At 38.6% G+C, this 26,843-nt stretch overlaps 1 protein-coding gene across 5 annotated transcripts in view; it reads right to left on the bottom strand.

Annotated features, from left to right (window-relative positions):
- Positions 1-272: 272 nt before the first annotated feature.
- Positions 273-26,843, bottom strand: part of DCX (doublecortin) — a 118,864-nt gene continuing 92,293 nt past the window's right edge. For 4 of the 5 annotated variants that reach the window (XM_011984497.1, XM_011984498.1, XM_011984499.1 and 1 more), the window contains exons 6-7: positions 19,733-19,827; positions 273-8,255 (exon numbers count right to left, since the gene is read on the bottom strand). In XM_011984497.1, the coding sequence (XP_011839887.1) occupies positions 8,199-8,255; positions 19,733-19,827 (152 nt within the window). In that variant the 3' untranslated portion in view covers positions 273-8,198. The remainder of the gene's footprint in view (positions 8,256-19,732; positions 19,828-26,843) is intronic. The other variant, XM_011984496.1, reaches the window with a different exon arrangement.

Here is a 26,843-nt window from a genome sequence, read left to right as displayed (position 1 = left end):
CAAAGCATCTTATGCATAAAAGGAGGTCACTTTATTCCTGCTCAACTCTAGAGGGAGATCTGAGATCTTATTTTTTGTAAATGTGCTGTACCGATAATTATGGTGTTTCTACCATACATTAACTCTCAGCTTCCTCATGTATAAAATTAAGAGGTTGGACAAAATAATGTCTAAGTTTCCTGCCAGCTTGGACATTTTGCGGTTATATGATTATTGGTTCAATGTTTTTTGTTTTTGTTTTTGTTTTTTAAAAAAAGAATGTCAGTCAGAAATATTGAAATCAAATTTTATTTTTGGAAAATGACATTACACACATCTTGCAAATGTACACAGAAATGAGAATGCGATGAAGAACAGAGCTTGAGAGCCAAAATGATTGCAAGAGCAGCTCTTTGGCTGCCTGGTATTGAATGCTGCGAATCTTCAGCACTCACAGTTCACAGCACCTTACACACATGGGGAACTTCTCTAGACAACCTTGAAGTCCTCTGACCCAAGAAAGCCCTCACTGAATTGTGGAGGGGGTAGGGGAAGAGGGATGTTGCAGGCACGGGAGATGAAAAGGGTCTGCTCCAGCTGATTTATGGGGGCCTCACCAAACCTACCAGTCCAAGTGGGGTCAGCAAACCAAAAAGGAGAATGCCTCTTGAAATACTGCTTTTGAATCACAATCTCAGAGTAGATTAGGTATTGCCTGGGACACTGATAGTAATGCATTTGAACTCATGCCCTTGTTTTTTTTTCTGGCTATAACTATTCTAAATAGGTGGCTATAATTCTTAAATATCTATTGTATTTCTCTCATTTTTTCTTTTTTTTCAAATAATTATTGGTCATCCGTCAAGCAGAGTCTTCTGAGGTCTCTAAGTACCTCAAAACAGCTGCAGGGATAAGAGACATCACTACCTACTGTCTTTGGATTACGTGTGATTCTGAAAACTGTTCAATCCTGAAATGTAATCAAATGGCCAAATACAACCCCAATTTACCACTGATTTTTACGTAAAGTTGAGTCTTTGATCACAATGCCATTCCTTAAGAAATGATTAATAACTACTGAGAGATGGTTGAGAAATGCCTTTTCCCCACATTTTGATTTGTTTGTTGTTTGCTGACTTTACTTGGCTAGAATTATTGGGCCTCAAATCAGATATTTACAACTGTAAGACACCTGGGAGCAGGGAGAGGGAGAGGGCAAGGGGGGTGGGAAAAAGGACTACAAAGAAGAATATATTCTTTTCAGAGGTTAAAATGAGTTATTTAAGAAATGCGATGTACAATACCATGCATTTACTCTCCAAAGCTAGTCACTAGCAAGCTAACACCTCTAACACTACAACCACCAATTACAGCTGTTTTGCTACAGTTACTCAATTCTAACTACAGCTATAGGGCAGAAAGGGTGGGCTGTTTCCATTTTAAACTTTCTCCCTTTGAAAATGGCCATAAAAGCATTTTCTGTACAAGTTTAATGGCACAAAAAGGTGATCAAAAACATTTTAAAGAACTTACCACACATGGGAAATGCAAAATTCAATCAAAACATGCATTAGTTGTATACAAGTCATAAGGGATCATTGGCTTCAAGCTGCAATATATTACAGGACCATACATTGGAGACATTTTGGCATAACCTCTTACTTGTTCAAACCCCTTTCGGATAACTTATAAAGAAAAGTCATTGTGAATTTTGGCATTCCATATGGTATTGCAAAGCAGTGACATTTCCAAGGGCTTTGCACTCTGTTTAATAAATTAACACCTACAAGCTGGCTTCTTTAGGTCCACTAATTTCTCTTATATGGACTGTCTATTCAGTATCATGAACAGTTGGTGTCAAGAGTAAATGTTTAGGTGACTCTAGTAATAGAAGGAAAAAATACATTTCAATTAAGCGAATGTCTCTTTTTATAGTATAGATTTGTTAAATAATCTTTTCATTTAAATCAACTCCAATTGCCTAACAGTTTAGTTAAAAAAAACTCAACAGCAAGCCCCAAACAAGATTATTTATAGAGAGTTTAATGTGTAATGGTAAAACTTTAAGCAATCACTCCCCCATCCCCATCTAGCCGAAACAAATGACAGGAGAAATTACCTGTGGTCCCTCATTATATTATATTGCAGCTTTAAAAATTATGGGCAAATCAAACAAAATCAATTATTAGTATTTAGCTGATATAAATCCATGGCTGGATTTTTTCTCTTCAGCTGATTATGTCTCTGAGCACGCTTCACTGCTCCACAAAATGGCAGACAAAAAGGAAACACAAAGTATTCTGTACAGTGCTTGGAAGGCAAAGACCTAAAGATACATGAGCTATAAGGAAACTGCTTGTAAAGATCTGCGGAGAGGGATTAAGAATGAAAATGGAGAAGAAGAAAGGGCCAGGATCAGGTTGATTCCCACCAACATACTTCTGATTGGACTGGGGTAGGACCAGGGCTGATTGAATCCGGAAATCATTTATCAGCAGTCCCAAGGCAAAATCACAGGCTAAGAAGAGGCACATGCCCAATGTCTCGACAGGGAGGAAGGAAAAAGTACAAATAAATATAATAAGGGGAGAGAGAGAATTGCACAGCACAAAGGATGGATGTTTATATTGTGGAAAGAGAGAATGATAACATAGAGTATAAACTGAGAATAGAGGAAACCAGACAGAGGAAGAAAAGTTAAAGAGACACACAAGAGGTAGAGTGGCAAAAAGCCATTGATTCCCTCAGGTTATTGACCTAGTAATGAAATGCTAATGCCTTCAAGTCTTTGCCTTACTTACAAGGTGACTTCTGTTGTACCATCTGACCTCTCCCAACTAACCTGCCCTTCTGATCAGGAGCAGAAAGATGCCTTAATTCCCAACTGGAATTCTGTACTCCCCTAGTCTCAGGCAACCAAGGTAAGAAAAAATCACCTCTGATTCCAGAAGATGTTGAAGCCAATAAACCAAGTGATAAAAAAATTAGTCTTGTTGGCTGGGCATGGTGGCTCATGCCTGTAATCCCAGCACTTTCGGAGGCCAAGGTGGGCAGATGATTTGAGGCCAGGAGTTCAAGACCAGTCTGGCCAACATGGTGAAACCCCATCTCTACTAAAAATTTTTTAAAAAGCCAGATTTGGTGGCATGCGCCTGTAATCCCAGCTACTCAGGAGACTGAGGCAGGAGAATTACTTCAACCTGGGAGGTGAAGGGTGAAGATTGCAGTGAGACAAGATTGTGCCACTGCACTCCAGCCTAGGTGACAGAGGGAGACTCTGTCAAAAAAAAAAAACAAAAGTTAGTCTTGTCAAATTATAGCCAATGTCACTCTAGCTAAGCCAAAGTGGGAGGTCTGCGTAGATCCTTAACAAAGGAACAAGGCAGAAAGCAACACTAAGAGGCTGGGTGTAAAGACCATACTAGACTTTTAGAGATGAAAACAAATTCTGGGGACTAGCCTTTAGGAGAAAGGAAGGGAAGGCACCTTTTCCTGAAGGGACAGATGGGGCAACATTCTCATGCTCCACCCCAGATGAACTCCAAAACACTTATGGTTCCCTTGGGAGACCAGTCTGGGACTTAAAGTCAAAGCCCTTGATTCAGTGAAGGCAATACATGAGTAAGGCCTGGAAATGGATCCAAGTGGCCCTATGTGGCCAAGGACAGGTTCCAATCACCTTTTAAAAAAACCAATGCCCTTTATTTCCATAGCAAACTGGACCACCATAAAAGAAGTTGTTCAAACCACACTGTCCCAGGGTTTCTATCTGGGGAAGTCTCTTGGCACAGGTGTTTCTGAGGTGGGTTGATCTTTGGGAACATTCCCATGAGTGTCCTGGAGCTCATTTTGGGGATATAGGCATCCTGTTCTCCTGTCCTAGGGATATGGATTTTTAAAAAATAAAAGTCATTTAGAATCAAATGTGCAGGGTGATTGGGAGCATATGTACCCAGAGTATTGAAGGGATTAGGAACACAGACAAAATTTTGTTTGAGGTAAGCACCAATCACTGGTCTAGGACTTGGACTAGACGATTCAAAGAAGAATCTCAGGGTTCCTTGCCTTCTTCAAATAGCTACACATCCACTTTCAGGTTCCTTGGTTACTTGTGACTGGGGAGGAGGAGGAGGAAGGAGAGAGAAGTACCTCAGGAGTGGGATAAGCCCAGAAGGAGGACTCTAAAACTGCACTAATAAATACCCCCTTAATCCCCAGGAAGAGCCTTGCAGCAAGGAAAACCACATGTTTTTTACCCTTTTGCCCTGGTTTCTGCTGTGGAAGGCCACAGTAGCAGTGTACACAAGAAGATGGGAAGAGTGTATAGAGTACACAGCTTGCTATTTTGGTGCAAACACAGGAGCCAATATTTAACATCAACCAGGGTACATTTTTGTCACAAAGCCCCTTGCTTATACTTGGAAACTGTCCTCATCAGAGCAGGATGGCTTTGGGGACATTGTGGATGAGGGCAACCACAGCAAGACCAGGTTATTTTCTCTAGATCATCTCACTCCCATATTCTAAAAGAAATCATTGCCAGTGAATGCTAGCCACACTAGTTTTTTAAAATGTTGAAAAGCCATCTCAGAAAGTTAGGATGAACAAAGCTATTGTTCCACTCTTTCTTTCTCTACTCTGGAAACAAGAAACATTTCCCTCAGCCTGGAAAGACCAACCATTATGAGATGACACAAGGTGAACTGACAGTGAAAATCAGTCTTCCTCCATTCCATTTGGGCAAGGCAAGCATTCAGGGGGGCCTATTCAGAGGGCTCCTCAAGATGGAGCAGTGATCTCCTGAATCAGATGGACAAGGCCAGGGACCCCATTGCTCCTATTGGCCCTCAATGCCTCACTCTCTTCGAGGACATCTGCAACCCATGTGGATGGGAACCATGTGAATGCAGGGAAAAGGGGTTGTATTAGGTTGCTGGGTGGATTTCCCACCGACATCAGGGCAGCAGCATGTGGCTCCAAGATGCAACATGACCCTGGGAAATAACTCTCAGGGGCCTAGTGGAAGGCAATACTGCTTAGGGGGAAAAGGCCCTAGAATAAGAGCCAGGAGGTGTGGGTTCTAATCCCAATCTTGCCCCAGCCAGCTGTGTGACCTTGGGGAAATTACTTTACCTCTGTGTCTCAGTTTCCTGGCCTGAAGAATGAGAAATTTGGAGTAGAGGAGTAGATGATGTGATCTTAAGGTTCCTTCCAGCTAGAAAACACTATGATTCAATCTAGGCTAATACTAAAGTCCATAAGGACACAAAGCAGTCATGCTAATGGCTATCCTTTCCAAAACAGTGAAGAGAAAAGGAGCTTTTCTCTCAAATTACCCCTAGTTAACACTACTTATGAAGTTAGTTGTTCAGCCCAGCCCCAATATATACATTTTCCCCTTCTTTGTCCCTATTTCTATTTCTGTAGGGAAGAAAAATCAGGAGGTAGGAACAAGCAAGAGATGGATTTTGTGTGTGTGTGTGTGCACGCGCGCGTGTGTGTGTGTGTATAAAAGGGAGGGAGAAGTATAGGGAGTGGTGGCAAATGCTTGCTGACTTGATTTTGCTGACTGTGCAGAAATTAACACAATGGAACTTGAGTGGTAAAATTGGATTGGGTAAAATTGGGAGTGAATGACAGGGGTGGAGGAGCTCAGTTACAGACACACAAAAAAATTTGCCTTGAAAGTGGGCCAATTTAAAATGCAATTAATTATTGGAGACGAATTTTGAACTATGCCAAGCCCCATCCCTTGCCCCCTCCAAAATGGCCATAAAGAAACATTTCCTTATACTCAATTAAAAGTAAGATGGAAAATGTACTACTGTTATTGAAGATTGTTGGTTCCAAGGTTATCCTAAAGAAAATATGTCTATTTAGTATTTTCTAGCAGTACATATACCGCAATCAAAGAAATGCTCAGAGAGCTAGTGTGAGGCCCAAGCATAAGGAAATCTGGATTCTTCCTCTGGTTCTGCTCTTTACCAGCCTCCATTTCCTCACCTTAAAATAAAGGTGTTGGACTAAATGAGACCTAAAGTGAGACTATGGGTGGAGTCACTGGGGGTCTTTGGCCTGAAGTTTAAAATCAGGCCTCCCACCATTCTTTATGCCCACACCCCCTAATCCAAGTATCACTTTTTCCCAATTAACTACAAAATGTTCTGGGAGGCACTAAGAAAACCCTGAGCTTCTAGAAAGAAATAGGGACTGAGTAAAGTGAATTTATTAATGGTTTTGAATGGGTCTACAAATAAAGGAGAGGGGCAAAAAGAGATCCTCATCATTTGGGGTTCTTCAATGACCAATTTCACCAGAAACCAGTAGTACCATCATCTCACTTCTCCTGAACCAAAAATGTTTCTGGTAGCTACAGACATCTGAAACTTGTCTAGGAGCATCTGAGCTACCCCTACCACCACTAGGTTCCCCCTACACAGTGCACATCAGCAGTGCCACCAAGTTGCCACCAATCCATTACAGGGATGTCCTGTAGTATTTCCTAATTTTGAAGCAACTGCAGATGCACACATATACACACATGTACCACCCCCTCCCACCACCACCACACACACACACAGCAAGCTCATTCCATTTAGAGAGGAGGAACAACTGCAAACCATTCAGTAGCCAAACAGCAGCTTGGCTTTGAATGCTGTGCCTTTCAAAATATCTGCACAATTACAAAGAAATAAGGAAATCTTCATATCTGCTAAAAGCAAACACAGAATTGGCATGCATGACCTTCACTTAAATTTAGTTGTCTTTGCCATTATGGGCTACAATTACAGAAAAAAAAAAAGCAGTATTATAAACCTGTATCTCAAAAGACTGAAAACTATTTCAAATGATCAGTCCTTAGTAAAGAGAAATCCTTTCTAATGTTACAGACAAGTGAAAGATTTCTGTGTCTTCAGTATGAAATATTAGGATTATAGATAAAAAAGAGTCGCTTAAAATATGCTGTAACATTTCATTTAAAATATAATTAGAATGTCTGGTCCACATTGAAATTATTAATGCAAGCATAACTGCTAAAAAGTTATCAAAAAACTGATTCTATTGAATTGGCCTCTGCTATTCATTTTGTTTTCTCCTGGAGGTTACTGTTTGGCAGTGACAGCATAATTTCTAAACTACATTATTCTTCTGCTTTTTTTTGGTAAATTTTCTTCATGTGTTTTTTAGACAAAAGAAAAATCACCAGTTTATAAAAAAGGAGCCCGAAGAGTTTGCTCCTGAAATACAGACATGAGTTTTTATAAAAAGGATATTGATTTCTTGCTATAAAAAGAGACTGAAAGGTGTCAGACCTGAAAACAAATTCTCACAGTGTTTTCAGTGTTGGCTGTTAACAAGGCATTCAATAGAACAGAGATAGATGGATACCATACAGTTCATGTAATCATGTGGTATGTTAGACAGCCTCCTAGAGGAATCAGGTATATGAAGTCCCTTACTCCAAACTCTTATCAATTGCTTATTGATTCCAAATTGCCTCAGTGGAGAGATTGACCAGGAATTCACTGTGCTTTATAAACTCTTCCAAAATGTCTGCAGTATTTTCCAATTCTGCCTATTCTCTTAGCTAACCCAGCACCAGGATCCTAAGCATCTGGTGTCACAATTATAAGTTGCTGGTTATTTCTCCCCATTGACAGCCAGAATTGGTGCTGGACAACAAACCCGGGCCTCAATCAGGAGTGAAGAGTGAGGCTGGGGAGCTGCCTTGCTGTCCTTCCAGGGTCATTCACCATTCTTGAGATCCAGAGAAAAGGGGCACTTGTGTTTTGACAAAGTCATTCTTGGATCTGCCAATGAGTTTTTTCCCCCACACAAACATTTTAAGTGCTGTATATGTAAACAGCCCTCTACAGAAGGAAGACTGTATGGGCAAAATGAGACAGGGCAAAAATAACGCAGGCACCTAAGCTTTCCATTGAAAGGTCATGGACTAGCACATTTTGTATCCCTGGAAGGTTGCCCCAAAAGATGGTTATCAATCTATCTCTCATAATTGGTAACTGTGGATCAGTGGCCCAGAGGAGAAATCACAGGAAAATAAACCGAACATATTAGAGTGTTTTTTTCAAAATAACAACAACAACAAAATAAAAACTTGAAAGCACCAATAGCCCTGTTGGACACTTGAGCAGAAGTACCCTACTACAATGATAGGTTTGGAGTTGTACTCTGGACTCTGAGCACTCTCCCTTCCTTTACATGGAATCGCCAAGCGAGTCCGAGTCATCCAAGGACAGAGGCAGGTACAGGTCCTATAAGAAGAGAAGAGACAAAGTTAATTCTCTTTTTCTTGATATCTTGAGCTCTGGAATGGCTGTTTCGTTTTTATTAATACTTTCTTTAATTTTTACAACGTAATAGTTATAGATTCATAGGAAGTTGAAAAATGTACAGGGAGGTACCCTTGTACCAATGTACCCTTCAATCAATTTTCCCTAATGGTACCATCTTGCAGTTTAACATGCAATCATTTGTGTGTGGGGTGTGTATGTGTGTGTGTATAGAGTACTATGCAATTTTATCATGTGTGTATATTTGTGTGACCATCGCCACAGTCAAGATACAGAATTGTACCTTCAACACAAGGCTCCCTTGTGCTACCCCATTAGAGCTCCATCCAATCTTCCCCTCTTCCCTGAGCCCTGGCAACAAATAATCTGTTTCCTGTCTCTGTAATTTTGGAATTTCAAGAATATTATATGAATGAAACCATACAGTATATAACCATTTGTGATTGGCCATTTACATTCAGTATAATTCCTCAGAGACTTGTGTAAGCCATTATATGTATCGATAATTTGCTCCTTTATATTGCTGAGTAGTATTCTATGGTGTAGATGTACCACAGTTTGTTTAGCCATTCACCTGTTGAAGCACACGTTGAATGATTCAAGTTTTGGGCTATTGCAAATAAAGCTGCTGTAAACATTCCTGTACTGTACATGTTTTTGTGTGATCATACATTTTCATTTCTCTGGGACAGACACCCAGGACTAAAATTGCTGAGTCATATGGTAATTCCATTTTCAGTTTTGTAAGGAATGCCATATTGCTTTCCAGTGTGGCTATACCATTTACAGTCTCACCTCCTGCCAGCAAAGTATTACTAGTTCAGTTTCTCCACATTCTCTCCAGTATTTGATGTTTTTACCATTTTTCATTTTAGCCATTCTTGTGGATTTGTAGTGACATCTCATTGTGGTTATAATTTGCATTACCCTGATGGCTAATAATGTTTAACATCCTTTCATGTGCTTAGTTTTCATATATATTTCTTCCTCAATTAAATGTTTCTTCATGATTTTATTCATTTCTGAATTAGATTTTTTCTTACTGCTAAGTTTTAACAGTTATTTTATATTCTCCAAGTAAGCCTTTAATTAGATATTGGGTTGCAAATATTTTCTCCCAGTCTATATCTTGTCTTTTTACACCTTCACACCTTTTGCATGGTCTTTGGCAGAGCAAACATTTTTAATTTTTGAAGTCAAATTTACCCAATTTATCAGTTTTTATTTTATGGATTTTACTTTTGTTGTCAAGTCTAAGAATTCTTTGCTTATAATCCATTTTTAATTTTTGCACATGATATGAGGTTTAGGTCAAGAAACTTTTTTTTTCTTTTTTTTTTTTTTTTTCTTTTTGACAGAGTCCCTCTCTGTCACCCAGGCTGGAGTGCAGTGGTGTGATCTCCACTCACTGCAACCTCTGCCTCCTGGGCTCAAGCGATTCTCCTACCTCAGCCTCCCGAGTAGCCGGGATTACAGGCGCCCACCACTATGCCCGGTTAATTTGTGTATTTTTAGTATTTTCACCATGTTGGCCAGGCTGGTTTCGAACTCTTGACCTCAAGTGATCCTCCACTTTGGCCTCCGAAAATGCTGGGATTACAGACATGATCCACTGCACCTGGCCATCACACTTTTTTTTGCCTATGAATATTCAACTGCTCCAGCAGCATTATTGAAGAGACTGTCTTTCCTCCATTGATTGACATTTGCACCCCTGTCGAAATCAGTTGTGAATATATATGTAGTTTCATTTCAATCTTCCAGAGAACTTTCAGGCCCTGAATAAATGATAGCTGGGAAAATGTACCACATTTACCTACTTCCAACTTATTTTCTGATGCTTCCAGGAGTTGGGATTCCTGGCTGCAATACTGCCGCAAGCCTTATGTCTGTCTTGAGGAGATGGAGGGCCGGAGATGACATGGCACTGACTTTTTCCCATTCTCCAAAGGCTTTATGTGACAATCCTTGTGATTCCTTTTGGACTCCATCCATGGTCTAAATCACTGGTTTTTAACTCTCTCTCTCTCTCTCTCTCTCTCTCTCTCTCTCTCTCTCTCTCTCTTTCTCTTCTTTCCTCCCTCTCTCTCCCTTTAAATCCTCTATTCAAATGAAATCTTGCTTGGAAGCCCAATACATGGAATAGGTAAAAGTGTAGTTGTTCTAGTTGTACCAGAGGTGTGGGAGGCAAAATCTCACCCAGTTCTGTCTTTCTCACCTTCCCCAAATGGAACACAATTTGAAAACCACATTTTTTCATACATGTTGTTGATAAGATACCAAAGAAAACTGGAAAATATAGAATCAATTCTGTGGCACCCCCACCCCCGCCGCCTTGCCACTGCTTTTATATCATAAGGACAAGAACTTTAGTAGAGGATTGTTCAAGAAAATTGGAGAACACAGCTTCTCCTTGAGGTAGAGAAAAGAGTGGAAATGAGGAAGAGAGACAAGAGTGGGGAGGAGAAGGACTTATTTATGTAACACTGAGAAATTATCTAACATTGAAAATGCTTTTTGCTGAAAAAGAAGTGACAGGAAAACTTGTAGGCACCTTATAATGGAAAGAGGATTAAAGCATATTCAGAAACCCAAGGTTTAACCCTGGCCAATTAATGCTACAACATTGAACAAATTTTTGAATATTGGTTTCTTTATCAGTGAACAATCTGTAAGGTTTCTTCCAGCTCTGAGACTATAATTTGGGAGTCCTAAAGGAATATTGAATGATTAAGAAACACAACAAAGGCAACTACAGCAAATAGACTCGGTTCTCAGTTCTCGTCAACGTACCATCCCTTCACTGTAAGCCAGGGGTTGGCAAATTTTCTGTAAAAGATTAGATAGTAACTATTTTAGGTTTTCTTTTCAGGTCACATATGGTCTCTGTCACACATTCCTCATTGTTTGTTTGGAGTTTGCTCTTTTACAATCCCTTAAATACGTTAAAAAAAAAAATTAGATGGAGTGGGTCATCCATGCAAATATAACCAAGACACAGGCAGGATTTGGCATCCCTGTTCTAAACTACCAAACAAAAGTTTCTTAGAAAACTGATAAACAGGTAGGATGTACAATGTCAAGAAAATACTAGAAATGCAACGAATACATGTAAAATGGAATTGAGGCAAAGTGGCATACAATGGAGTTGTATCTCTGAAGGGATTAATTCTGAAGTACTGGAATAAAGTGAACATAGTCAAAAGTATTTTTGAGTTCTGGACTTCCAGAGAGGTGGCATAAGCCCTTCTGAAAATCTGTTCCTCAACAAATGCAGTAACACTGGCAAAACTGTCAAAATTAACTTTTTCAGGGCTCTAAAAATCAATCAAAAGCTTGCAACAGTCCAAACAGTATTGAAAAAACACTGATGAATCTTGTAAAAATACTAAGATGTTTGGTGTTTCAACTTGCCCTATTTCCATTTTCCCTCTCCCCAGCTCCATGGTAGCCTTGAAAACCAACAGTCACAACTACTGTACCCGTGAAAAACAGCAATCTAGTAGTTACTAGAGGATGCAGTTGGGGGTTTGGAGCTCCCCATATAACTCATTCCCAGAGAATTGTCACTCCTTGACCTGTGGGTTAGCTCCCTGGAAACTCCCATTTGCCAGGTTCTTCTTTTTTTAACCTGACTCAGAGCACACTTGCTGTGAACAGCCTTTTCAGGGGGCATTGATCAGTTTTAATTGTTTAAAAATCGCAGCCGTAGGAGGAAGAGGGCAAAAGTTGGGGCAAATCAAGCTGCTGAAAACCTTGAAAGGAAAAAGTCATAGAATTATGTGCCTATAAGGATCTTTGAAAAGCTCAGACATATTCCTGGGAATCTTGAAGGCCAGGCACAAGTTCAGGACTGGGTATATTCTTAGAAAAGAAGTGAGATGGCCCTAATCTTTCCCCACTGGCTGACCCTGAGGCCCTGTGCAAGCAGCAAGAGAATGCTAAGATGGAGTTGTAAACTGCCTTGCAGAGCATTGAAATCATGTCCTAACACAGCAACAGAGTCCCTCAGCAAAGGCTGGGAGTCTTACTGGATCAAGGCATTTAAGGTAAGCAAACAAAACTATCCTATTCATTCAAAATTATCATCACAAATAAAGCAGAAATTAAAACATTCCCAAATAGACACACAAAATTCATTGCTAGCAGACCTGTCCTGCAAAAGAATATTAAAGAGAATCATCCACAGAGAAATTAAAGGATATGAGAAAGTAATTCAAATCCACATAATTAAAAAAAATAGTAAATGTATAAGTAAACACAAAAGACTGTACAAATTTATTTTTGTAACTCTTTTCTTCTTTTACTGTGTATATTTGAAGTTTGCAACATAATGTTATGGGTTACATATAGATAGTATAGTGGTTACTATAGTGAAATAATTACTTTTTTGCTGACAAGAGCAGCTAAAATCTACTTACCCAATAATACAATTTTATTACCTATAGTCCTCATATTTTACATTAAGATATCTAGATGTGTTCATCCTATATATCTGTTACTTTGTATCCTTTAACCTATATCACCTCATTTCTTCCCTTTCTATCCCCGGCTTCTGGTAACCTCTGTTTTATTCTCCATCTCTGTGTATTTGACCCTTTTTTTTTTTAGATCCCACATATATGTGAGATTATACCATATTTTTCTTTCTGTGTCTGGCTTATTTCAAAAGACAACTACAAGAACTAGTAATTACAAGACTGTGTTGATGGACATATTATGTATAAAGATGTAATTTGTATGTCAGTAAGAGAAAAAAGGAGTGGGAAAGAAACAGAGCTATGCTATGGCAAAATTTTTATATATAATTTAAATCAAGTTTGTATTAATCTTAAGTAGAGTGTATTAAAATGTAAATTGTAATCCTCAGGGCAATCACTAAAAAATATTACTCAAAATGAAATTAGTAAAAATACAACAAGGGAATTAAAATGGTGCACTAAGAAATATATTTAACACATAAAAGGCAAGTATCAAGTAATGAACAAAAAATGATATAACATATATAGAAAATTGCAAAATGTTAGATGTAATTCCCGCTTTACCATAATTACGTTAAACATAAGTAGATAAAGCAATCCAATTAAAGGCAGAGACTGGCAAAATAGATTTTTAGAAAACATGATCCAACTCAATGCTATCTAAAAGAGAAACAATTTAGATTCAAACACACAAATATGTTGAAAGTAAAGTGATGGAAAAAGATTTGCCATGCAATCAGTAACTAAAGAGAGCTAGAATTGCTGTATTGATGTCAGAAAAAAAATAGACTTTAAGACAAATTTATTACTAGAGACAAAAACATTTTATAATGATAAAAAGAGTCAATATATCCAGAAAACATAAATATAAATATTTATGCATCTTAACAGAGTACCAAAATACACGAAGCAAAAACTGACGGAATTGAAAGGAGAAACAAACAATTCAACTATATTAGGTGAAGACTTAAATATCCCACTTTCAATAGTGGATAGGACAACTAGACAGAAGACCAATGAGTAATTAGAGGACTTGAATAATACTATAAACAAATACACATTTATGGAATATTCTATCCAATGAGAGCAGAATACATATTCTTTTCAAGCTCCCATGGAACATTCTCCAGGATAGATCATATGCTAGGCCATAAAACAATTCTCAATAAATTTAAAAGGTTTTAGATGATACAAATTATATTCTTTGGCCTGAGTAGAATTAAATTAGAGTAGAATTAAATTAGAAACAATAATGGAAAGATATTCAGGAAATTCATATATATGTTGAAATTAAATAACACACAGATGACTAACCAGTGAGTCAAAAAAGAAATCACAAGAAAAATTAGAAAATACCTTGAGATAAAGGAAAATGAAATCACAACATACCAAAACTTATAGGATGCAGCTAAAGCAGTTTTCAGGGGGAAATTTATATGAACTATTTCAAATATGCTAGCCCATAGAAACAGAATTGATTAGTGGTTGGTTGCCAGGGGTTGGATGAAAGGGGAAGGGGCTGCGATTGCTAACGGGTAAGGGGTTTATTTTGAGGGTGATGAATATGTTCTAAAAGTAGATAGTGGTATACTAAATTACCTTAAAAACCACCAGACTGTACCCTTTAAAGGAGTGACTTCTATACTATGGGAATTATATCTCAATAAGCTGTTATTGTTTTAAAGTACCTTTGAAAATCCTTTATATTGACAATTAAGTACTATTTATGTGATTTCTGAGTATGCACCCATATACAGCAATATGCATGTGTATATATATATAATGTATATAATATCACTACACACCTATATATACACGTATATATATTTATTATATATAATAAATATATTAAATAACACATATATTATAATATTGTATATAGTGTAATAAATATAATATATTTATTATATGTATTATAAATATAATATATATTTATTATATATATTATATATATACACATGTGTATATATAGGTATGTAGTGATATTCAGGATGTAATGATGTATACAAATGTAAGAGAAGGTCTTATAGTTGTTCGCTCTATTACTGTGTTATGACTATTGATGAATTCCATTAAGTTAAACTTGCATATGATGAAACAACACTGTAATATAAAAAGCACAGGATTAAGAGTCTGGAGACTCGGATTCTAGGCCTACCTTTGCCATTTAACTTCCCTTTTCAGGGTCCTTGCTTCTAGATCTTAAAATTGAGGAAGATCTTTAAGGTTCCTTCTAGTTCCAAAATTCTATAAACTGCAATAATTCTATTTTTTTCTGTAGTTACCCCAAAGCAAGACAAATGGTACACACATTGCCAAGTTAGTGAACTCCCTGGGTATTTTTCAGGTAGTACAAAAGTACCTTTTAATAATATGGAGGCCACCTTGAGTCCCAGCACACTGAACCACCCGGCTTTAGCATTATTCATGCAACAGATACTTCAGTGGAGTTGCTTGGTTGATGGAAAAAATTATCTGAGAAGATTGTTCCAGAACTTTATCTCGGAGGAAGCGGGGATAAGGCCCGAGGGTAGAATCCTGAAGAGATTTCACTTGTAGCTGCTGTGAGACTCCAAATTAATGGCATGAGATGCAGGCGATGGAGAGAATTCATAGAACTAGGCCTAATTATGAACTTCTGAACACTGTATCTCCATCAAATCATTTCGTATTCAAAATGTATTTTCTTGTATGGGTAGAACAGTGTTCAGGAAAAGGAATTATCTCAACATTCTGTTGTTGTTGATTGATATGTAGAAATACAGAAACACACATATTGCTTAGCAATACAAATAATTTGCACCTGAAATTCATTTGCTTAGTCCCTTGGAGCCCTACAGAACAAAATGTTTGTAACAAATACAGCTGTGCTGGCGATACTATTGTGTTAGAGAAAACAAAAAGTTGGTCTCTGGTCCAAGGAGCTTATAGTCCAAAGGAAGTCAGGGAGGAGTTTTGAGAAACCTGGCTTCTAGTTTGGTTTTTCTATTTCCCAAACGTGCCCTGCAATTTTATGATGGTGTGATTTTGTTTCTTGCTGATTTTTTTAAAGCTGGCATGCCTGTTCTCTTCACCAGCCACTTAAATGTTACTTCTGTGAAAAGCTTTCCCCATCTCCCACTCTCTCCCAGTAGGATGTCTTTCCCACCCTCCTTTGTGCTCATGTAGTCCTTTCGTTAGCTCTTGATCATACTACCCAAAGCCACTTTAGTTAGTTGCATTCTCTGATTTAAGGGTCAGGACCCTACTTTATTCATCAAAGGGCCTCTCCAAGCACATACAAGAGGACAAAAGAAGTCTGGAAGCAGAGGAAAGTGCATATTTAAATAACGTTATTTATATTTTCAAATACTATGTTGAATATACTTCCCTCTAGTCTCTAGACAACTGCATACAAAATGCCTCTAAATTTCAAGCCATTGGTGCAATCACTGATCTGAAATTTTAAAAATTAAATAAATGAAAGAGTTTCCTTATCCTTCTAGTTTTTTTTGAAAATCTTTACTAAATATTTCTCCAAAGGGATCCTTAATAAATTTTTGTTGAATCATACTGGGACTGTCTTTCCTCTGCACCTCTTTTTTTCTCATTCGTAAAAGGGAAATGCTATCTGCCCTGTCTCTTTCACAGGGATATCATACGAGTAAATGAGAAAATGGCTGTGCAATAGAAAAAAAAGCAGTATGAAAATGCAAAATGTTGTTCTCATTAACTATCCAAGGATTTACTTTGTGTCCACATTGTAACACTTGAGTATGCGGACTTTGGCTAACCCCATTGCAGCTGCATTAAAGAAGATTCTCCATGAACTGCTTAAGAGAAGAAGCCAAGAAGCTGATTACAGCTTAGGGCCCCGCCACAGCCATCAAAAGTTACCAAAGGGATGCTGGGACTTCAAGATTTTTCCAATTGTGCAGGAGGAAAGTCATGGCCTCAGCCATCTGCTTCCTGTCTGCATCATGACTCACACCTTTCAGGTCCACTTGGACAGAAGTCTAGATGAGATCTGCTCAGACCTGCTGCCCAGAGACTTGATGGTACTAAGGTTCAGGTAGCTGTGTGAAAGGAGGAGCATGAATCTAGGACCTGAGATCCAGGGGGACTGAGACAGGATCACAAGCTTTTTATCTTATTCAGAAAAACCAGTTCAATCTTCATTACTGGTGGTGTAAGCATGACACTATTGCTTCTTGATAGGATGCACTGAGAGAATACAACATCACTCCTATGATATTCCTGCCCCAAATTCAGAATCTGAATCTAATCACAAGGAAACATCAGACAAGCCCAAATTGAAAGGCATTCTACCAAATAACTGGCCTGTACCCTTTATTTCTACAATATACTGTACTGAGAGATAGAGAGTCTCAGGGACTTTTCCAGATTAAAGAAGACTAAAGGGACATGAGAACTTGCAACATGTGATTCTAGATTGGATTTTGGACCAGAAAAAAAAAACATTATTAAAGCAATTGATAAAGTGTGAGTATGGACTGTAGAGTATATAATAGTATTGTGCCAGTGTTAAATTTCCTAATTTTGATGATTGCGCTATGGTTATGAAAGAAAAAGTCCTTGTTCTTAGGAACTACATACTGACATATTGAGGGGTAAAGGGGCATAATGTTTGCCCATGATGTTAATCTCAAATGGTTCAGAAAAAGTAACATGTACTATATGTATTTATTTGTGTATGTGTCTATATATATATATACACATACACACACACACATATATATATATATATATGGGGGGGAGAACATAAAAAATAAGTAGATGAGGCAAAATATAAACAACTAGTGAATCCCTGTAAAGAGATACATAAGTTGTTTATTATTTTTGCAACTCTTCTGTAAGTTTGAAATGATATAAAAATAAAGAGCTTTAAAAATAGTGAGAATTATACCAAATTTAAATGTTTACTTTATTTAAAAGCTTGCTCTAGAAAATGATATAATGTATTACTTAACATTTGCTTGCTTAACTGTCTTTAAAAAGAGTAATTTTAAAAATAAAATGAAACACTGAAAATTCCACAATTAAGAAAACAGTGAAACTCTGACAATGCAGCCACCTGTGAGCTTGTTCTAGTCTTCAATGGTTAGAATTGAGTCAGTAAACAAACAAGCCATAAGTGCCTGCAAGCCCAGCCAGGAAAAAGAGTTTAACAATGCAAACAACTCACCTTGGTGGGCTTATGGATGATGGGTCCTCAGAGTAAATGACCTGAACATGTCAGTTGAAAAACTGAATAACTCGAGTGTGCAGAACGAATGTCCAAGCTGCCTTCACACTTTAGGGAAGGTACCGATGGAAAGTGCTAGGGTAAATCATGCCTCCCAAAAGGAAGGTAGGAGCAGAAAGGCATATAGGAGGTGCTGTGTGGACAGTGGAACAACAGAAGTAGTCTGTTCCCATTTTGGCATGTCCATATTTACAAGCTTTGCTGCTCAGCAAAGAATAACTAAAAGCCAACTGTAAAAACTATTTTCATCCATCTCATAATCTCTAGGTAACACTGGTTACACAGAGTTCAGTAAATACTTCTTTGATGAAATGAAATAGCTCAACAGGACAATCAGAAAGTTCTGGAAGGTTCAATAGCAGAAGTTAAAGGGGCCATTAAAGCAACGGAACAGACATTAGAAATTGTGGGGCCGGCAGTAGCCAGATTAGCCAGGAAATTAAAAGACTGATATAGAAAAAAGAAAAGGAAAATGGATGACGGGCAGTGGTGTGCTGTTAACTGTTTAGCAACTGACTGTGAGAAAAAAACAACCTTGACTTACAGTATTTGTTAATGTCCATGGTGTACATATTCCCACCATGGCCAAATTCAAGTTACAAATATGATGTCACTCAATACAGAGTTGAGAAGCAATGTACACAATCAACTCTCACCACCTCGTGTGAGCTGGCTACAGCATACCACTGGTGGTGATTTGGGTACCACTCTTATGGCTAGATATGTTACCTTGGTAAGTAACTTAACCTTTTGGCTCTCAATTTCCTCATCTGTAAAATGTCAAACCTCATAAGATTATTTAGAGAATCAAATAAAACTAAATTATCTCCATCTAAGGTGTCTTCCATCTCTGACCATCTCTGATTCTGTGATGCAGTTAGTCATATTGGTGGCTTTTTGCCTTTTACCATCTCACACCCAGTCTTGTGAGCAGGAAAAAGATTAGAGAAGGCTAGAGGAAGTTGCTCCACAGTATGGTATTCAGAGCATAAGTCACATCAACACTGCCTTAGGTATAAGAAATTCAAGGCAGTGACCATTGCATATTTTCTACACAGAGATTTTTGGGTGAGAATCTGTTTGGATAGTGGGGCTAGGGAATTTATGTGCTCTGTTATTTAATGATATATTTATTTGGAATAGTTTAAGGGATATACATGGTGGCCAAGGCCAGTGCAATGTGTATATGTGCTCTCTTCCTACACTGCACCAGAATCTGCCTGGTGATAAAGGGTACATAGTGAAAGTAGGAGCTATTCATTTGTTGATGTCCAGTAAATCTAAATGGAGTAGGTAACTCAGTGCAACTTTTTGGGACTGCTATCTTTGTCATTTCCACTGACTGGTGCCTGGTGACATAAAGTGCCCTGAACACCCCCTTTGCTATGTCTCTGAATTGGGGAGACAAGTGCTCAACCCATGTCCCAAAGCAGGGTTTGGTTACCTCATTAGCTTTGGAGACCTTTTGGAAACCCTTTGGAAGAAGTGTTAGAATGTAGCAGGAAATAAATCAGGAACTGGAGGAATAAATAAAAATGACTAGAAGCTTGCTCCCTGCTTGGATTCCCAGAACTTCAAGTTAATGGAGCCAGATGAAGAAAATTTCTGGCCTTAATGTGCTTTTGAGTTGGAATGGAAGAGAAAACCTTCACCGAGCCATTCAGGAAACTCTGAGTGCAAAGAGGTTTAGTAAGGTATAAGAGACATAATACCTTGTGCTTCCGGAGGCTGCCAGGACTGGTGGGCGTAGAGATGGGAGACTGCTTAGACTTGGGGGTAGAGAGCTGGCTGCTGGAGGTTCCGTTTGCTAGCCCAAGGCAAGAGAAAAGGAAGGGATAAAAATCAACAGCATACAAAGGAGCAAGTTATCCTTCCCCTCTGAAGACACTAAGAACATTCAAACAAGGTACACAGACAACCAAGTGATGTGGTGAGTAGAACAAAGATGAAAAGAAACACACTCCTCAAAGGGGCAGTCCTCAGTTAATTGGATCCCTATGCAGTGCAAGGCCGTCATCCTCCCACCTTTTCCTCCTCAGTGCTTCCCAATCACAGGGGTCTGTTTCTTTTCAAACATTTTTCGTATTCATTCCCAGGTTTGCCCCTAACATCTCTGGGAGGTAGTCTGGGAAGGTACTATTTTGCTTTAATTTTACAGAGGACAAAAGTGAGGCACAGAGAGGTTATGTGCCTTACCTTAAAGAGGAAAAAATATGGGCAATTTGGACCAGTACACATTTCCTTTGGTGGCAGATGATGGGGTAGGCGAAAGACAGCCCTATTGTTAGTCTCTCCCACTCTCTTTTCCTGCTCATGCCCCACCATTGTGCCTTTCCTATCTCATTCTGCATGTGTGAAAGGAACAGGATGTAAGAAAGACAAAATAGACTAGTTAGGAAGAATGAAAGAGAAAGTGGAGGAGAAACAGAAGGTGAAACATTAAAAGAAGCCTCAGGCAGCAGAATGGGCAGAGGAGAAAATCAAAAAAAGAGAGAGTGACAAAGAGATCAGGAATGGAGGAGAAAAGAGACATGGAAGATGATAAGATATTAAAAGAGAAGGAGGAAGTTGAAACATGGAGAAAGACATAGAGACACATAAAGATCCAAAATGGTAGCCAGAGTCAGGGTTTACCCCCATTTGGCTCCAGCCAAGAAAATGTTGAAAATCAGAGAGTTTCTTTTTAAACATCTTTATATTCTATTGTGTTGTTAAATTGTTTTATATTCCCTTGCTAATGAACTTTTTAATATACAATCATGAAGAAAGAAATGTGGAATATTAGCTTTCAAAGTAGATTCTTGTTCAGACATTTCATACTAAAGTATTTTTTTTAAGTCTTAAGACCTACATTGTTAAACAGAGATATTCTAAAATGTGCTTTAAAAACAAAGGCAAATATCCTGAGGTTGTGTGGAGACTAGGGGATAGGAAGAGAGAGGGGGAGGGAGAAGGAGTGGGGTGGGGAGAGAGAGAATAAATAGAAAATTGAAAATTGAAAACATTAAGCAGAAAGATGGCCTGAGAGTGTTCCTGTTAGTCCCATAGGTAAAGCTTAAACTGCTGTATCATGAATATTTCCTGAGGATATATTCCTTCTGCACCACTTATGGAAATATTTCCCTAGGTTCTGGAACATGCACATCAACTGTAGAGATGGAAGAGACATCAGTGTAGTGGTTGGTAAGTTTATTTAAGTGCAAGTGAGCTGAAAAATGGATACTTAAGCATTCACTGTCTGGCTTATATCCTCATTCATCTCTCACCCACTCATTGAGAAGCCCTCCTCCCTGTCGTTCTTTCATTTAGCCAGTAGCTATGGAGCACTACCTATGAGCCAAGCAAAGTGTTAGACATTGGGGTTTCAGAGAGGACTGTTACTTCCTGGGGGAGGCAGGCAAGAATTCAGTGAAATAAACGCTAAGACATAGCCTTGCATAGGGTATTACTGGAATCCAGATAATAGACTTTGAAATCTGGGGCCTGAAAGACAAACAAGAGAGAGCAACACCTGAGAAATCTTGAAAGATGAATCTGAAATAGGCAAATCAATAAAGACAGAGAGTAGATTAATGGTTTCCAGGGGTTGGAGGAAGGGCAGGAGATTGAAAGTCTGCTATTGGGTACAAGTTTTCTTTGGAAAAGGCAAAGATATTCTGACATTAAATAGTGATGTTGGTTGTACAACTCCATGGCCAAACTAAAACCCACTGAGTTGCATATGTTAAATTAGTAAATTATATGTTATGTAAATTGTATCTCAATAAAGCCCTTAAAAAACGATGAATCAGAGATAGAATCATTCTACCATAACAACACACAGGCAGAGAGGATAGGAAGGGTGTTCTAGGCATTAGAATTGCCAACATCCTTTCATGTTAACAACTCTCAATAATCTAGGCATTGAAGGAACACACTTCAAAATGTTAAGAGTCATCTACAACAAACTCATAGTTAACATCATACTGAATGGGCAAAAGCTGGAAGCATTCCCCTTGAAAACCAGCACAAGACAAGGATGTCCTCTCTCACCATTCCCTTTGTTGTTGTTATTGTTGTTGTTTTTTGAGACGGAGTCTTGCTCTATCACCAGGCTGGAGTGCAGTGGCACGATCTTGGCTCACTGCAACCTCCACCTCCCAGGTTCAAGTGATTCTCCTGCCTCAGCCTCCCAAATAGCTAGGACTACAGGCAGGCGCCACCATGCCCAGCTAATTTTTGTATTTTTAGTAGAGATGGGGTTTCACCATGTTGGCCAGGGTGATCTCAATCTGTTGACCTCATGATCCTCCTGCCTCAGCCTCCGAAAGTGCTGCGATTACAGTCGTGAGCCACTTTGCCTGGTCCCTCTCTCACCACTCTTATTCAACATAGTATTGGAAATTCTGGCCAGAGCAATCAGTCAAGACAAATAAATAAAAGGCATCCAAATAGGAAGAGAGGAAGTCAAACCATCTCTATAGGTGACATGATTCTATATCTAGAAAACCCCATAGTATCTGCCCCAAAACTCCATGATCTGATAAACAATGTCGGCAAAGTCTCAAGATACAAAATCAAGGCACAAACATCACTAGCCTTCCTAGACACCAACAACAGCCAAGCTGAGAGCCAAATCAGGAATGCAATCCCATTCATATTTGTTAGAGACAGAATAAAATACCTGGGAATACAGCTAACTAGGGAGGTGAAAGATCTCTACAATGAGAATTACAAAACACTTCTCAAAGAAATCAGAGAAGACATAAACAAATGGAAAAACATTCTATGCTCACGGATAGTAAGAATCAATATCATTAAAATGGCCATACTGCCCAAAACAATGTACAGATTCAATGTTATTCCTATCAAACTATCAATGACATTCTTCACAGAACTAGGAAAAACTATTTTAAAATTCATATGGAACCAAAAAAATAGCCCAAATAACCAAGGCAACTATAAGCAAAAAGAACAAAGCTGGAGGCATCACATTACCTGACTAAACTATACCACAGGGCTACAGTAACCAAAACAGCACAGTACTGGTACAAAAACAGACACACAGACCAATGGAATAGAACAGAGAGCCTGGAAATAAGGCCACACACCTACAACCATCTGATCGTTGACAAAAATAAGCAATAGGGAAAGGACTCCCTATTCAATAAATGGTGCTGGGATAACTGGCTAGCAATATGCAGAAGATTGAATCTGGGCCCTTTCCTTACACCATGTACAAAAATTAATTCAAGGTGGATAAAAGACTTAAATGAAAAACCCTGGAAGACAACCTAGGCAATACCATTCAGCACATAGGACTTGTCAAAGGTTTAATAATAAAGATATCAAAAGCAATTTCAAAAAAAAAGCAAAAATTGACAAACAGGATCTAATTAAACTAAAGAGCTTCTGCACAGTGAAAGAAACTATCAACAGAGTGAACAGACAACCTACAGAATGGTAGAAAATACTTGCAAACTATGCATCTTACGAAGGTCTAATATCCATCATCTATAAGGAACTTAAGCAAATTTACAGGAAACAAACAAACAATCCCATTAAAAAGTGGGCAAAGGGCATGAACAGGCAGATACTTTTCAAAAGAAGACATTCATGTAGCCAACAAGCATATGAAAACATGCTCCACATCACTAATCATTAGAGAAACTCAAATCAAAACCACAATGAGATACCATCTCACACCAGTCAGAATGGCTATTAATAAAAAGTTGGCCGGGCATGGTGGCTCATGCCTGTAATCCCAGCACTTTGGGAGGCTGAGGCGGGCTGATCATGAGGTCAGGAGTTCGAGACCATCCTGGCCAATGTGGTGAAATCCTGTCTCTACTAAAAATACAAAAATTAGCTGAGTGTGGTGGCATGTGCCTGTAATCCCAGCTACTTGGGAGGCTGAGGCAGGAGAATTGCTTGAACCAGGGAGGTGGAGGTTGCAGTGAGCTGAGATCATGATACTATACTCCAGTCTGGGTGACAGAGTGAGACCTGGTCTCAAAAAAAAAAAAAAAAAAAAGTCAAAAAATAACATGCTGGCAAGGTTGTAGAGAAAAGGGAATGCTTATGCACTGATAGTGGGAATGTAAATTACTTCAACCATTTTGAAAAGCAGTGTGGTGATTCCTCAAAGAACGTAAAACAGAATTACCATTTGACCCAGCAATCTTATTATTGGGTATACACCCCAAGGAATATAAATCATTCTACCATAACAACACATGCATGTGTATAATCATTGCAGTACTATTCACAATAGCAAAGACATGGAATCAACCTAAATTCCCATCAATGATAGACTGGATAATGAAAATATGGTGCATATATACCACAGAAAACTATGCAGCCATGAAAAAGAACAAGATTATGTACTTTGCAGTACCATGGATGAAGCTGGAGGCCATTATCCTTAGCAAACTAACACAGGAACAGAAAACCAAGTATCTAATTTCATACTTGTAAGTGGGAGCTAAATGATGAGAACACATGGACACAAAGAGGGGAACAACAGTCAATGAGGTCTAGTTGAGGGTAGAGGGTGGAAGGAGGGAGAGGATCAGAAAAGCTACCTATTAGGTACTATGCTTATTACCTGGTTAACAAAATAATCTCCAAACCAAACTCCCATGACATGCAGTTTACCTATATAACACACCTGCACATGTATCCCTGAACCTAAAAAAAAAGTTTAAAAAAATTGCACCAGCAGGAACAAAGACACGAATGTGTGAGAGAATACATTATGATAACAGAAGTGCAAGTAACTCATAATGGCTGAAGCACAGGGTGCCAGCAGGGAGTTTCAGGAGATGAGGCTGGAGACAGAGGATAAGGGTCAGTCCCTGGCAGCCTTTTTGTGTAGCCTATTAAGAAGTTTGCATTTGGTTTCCGAAGGAGAGTCACAGAAGAATTTTAAGCTGAAAGTGATATCAAATTTGCATTTTAAAGCTCCAGCTACTGTGGTTGGTTAAGACAGAGGGCTGAGTGGGAAGGGGTAGGGTAGAAGCAAAGAGGTTGGTTAGAAGACATTGCACTAATCCAGGTAAGGGGTGATGATGGTTCACTAAGGCCACGGGGGAGGGAGAGAATGAATACCATGGTAGATAGGGACCTAGAGGCCAGATAAGCATAGAGTATTGTGTTTACATACCATATAAACCACTCAAAGAACATGACCTGTGCCAAACAGCACCAAGAATGCGGGCACTAGACTTTGTCAAGGCACTAGGCTTTTTTGTGAATAACAAATGCACTTTGGAAAAGGCAAGAGGCTGTGGAGTCACAAAGCAGTGAATTACTCTTTGTCAGAAATGAAGGAGTTAATAGTTGAAAGAGTTAATGGACCACCTATAGTGCCTGAGGGCTTCCCCAGCAGGACCTGACCCAAAGCACTCAAGGTAAGAAGCAATCTTGGAGACCTATATGAGCTGACACAATAGAACTCTTCCAAAAGAGCTGCGACCTCAGCCATAAAGTCTGACAGTAGTGGGCAACCCCATTCAGTTCTCCTCTGGCATTTTTTTTTACATGATTGCTATATACTTCACAGATTCTAGTGTCCCAGTATTTGTTAGCCAAGCTATAAAGGGATGGTTGCTATACCCTCAATATTAGAACTGTCTTTTTTACCTACACACTTATCTAGCTGAAAATGAGTCCACTGGTCTTGCCAAAGTGTGGAAAATTGTTAAGCACAAGCATGTGTCCATGTGAGTCAGTTTCTATTTATTGGTTACAGAACTGAATGCATAGGCTCTTCAGCAACTTCCAGGTCTTTTGTCAGTATCCTCTGAAACATTTTCACTCAGTAACTTTAGGGGCAGTACATAAGTACATATTCCATATATGCCTCTCTATATATTCTCTGCATATGTGTACATTTATATATGTTCCCAATTCTCCACCCATTCCTCTCCCTTTTAAAATTAAGAATTAATCTTAAGCTGTCTATAAATAAAGGACTTAATTTTGTCATCAACATTCAACAAGCATTTTGGAAATCAGCTTTTAATAATTTAACTACCATTCACTGCATTGTTGTAAAAATACAGACACTTTCTCAGACGTTCCCAGAGTTCCCTGATAGAACGAAATCCAAAAGTGGACATAGAGAAATTAAGTAATGTAGACTTGCACAGTTAAATGTAGATTCATTACAAGCTGAAGGAGGCCCTACATTTACAGACTAGATAAAATGTATCCAAAGGCACACTTTGTCTATGGATTCTGTGGGACAAAAATCTGGAAAGGTGCCATTTGACATGGATTCTAGAGCCAGTTCACATAAATGTCAAGTAAAAGAGGCAGCAGGAAATAATACAAATAGGGTCTGATGAACTTTGTGTGCTTGGATTGGTAAATCCATGTAGATCCACATTTCATTTTAAGAGTGGCTGGAAATGGCACCACTGTTTGATATTCCTCATTTTCCTTTATTCTTATTTACTAACCATCCTTAGCTCTTGTCTTTGAGCTTCCATTTCTAAGTGGGAATTAGGAAATGCCTTGGTGGATCTTCTCCATCTTTAACTTGTCTCTCTTTCTCATTTCCCTTCTCAGAACCACAGCATTGTCTCACTGTTCTGACCTTTTATTTATACATGGTCCAAATTCTCTCATCTCTTTCAACTCTTGTATAGTCCATTTTTCCCCTTGGCAACAAGGGGCATCAAAAACTTTTCTATCTCCTAGGCCACCTTTTCAATCTTATCAACAAAAATAGGATAAAAATTACTCTTTATTGAGTGTCTGTGATGGGTCAGGCACTATTTCTTTCTTTCTTTCTTTCTTTCTTTCTTTCTTTCTTTCTTTCTTTCTTTCTTTCTTTCT

The sequence above is a fragment of the Mandrillus leucophaeus genome, unplaced genomic scaffold (assembly GCF_000951045.1).
Source record: "Mandrillus leucophaeus isolate KB7577 unplaced genomic scaffold, Mleu.le_1.0 Scaffold269, whole genome shotgun sequence".
Lineage (NCBI taxonomy): Eukaryota > Metazoa > Chordata > Mammalia > Primates > Cercopithecidae > Mandrillus > Mandrillus leucophaeus.
Note: the sequence above shows the minus strand (reverse complement) of the source record. Positions and strands in the feature narration are given on the sequence as shown.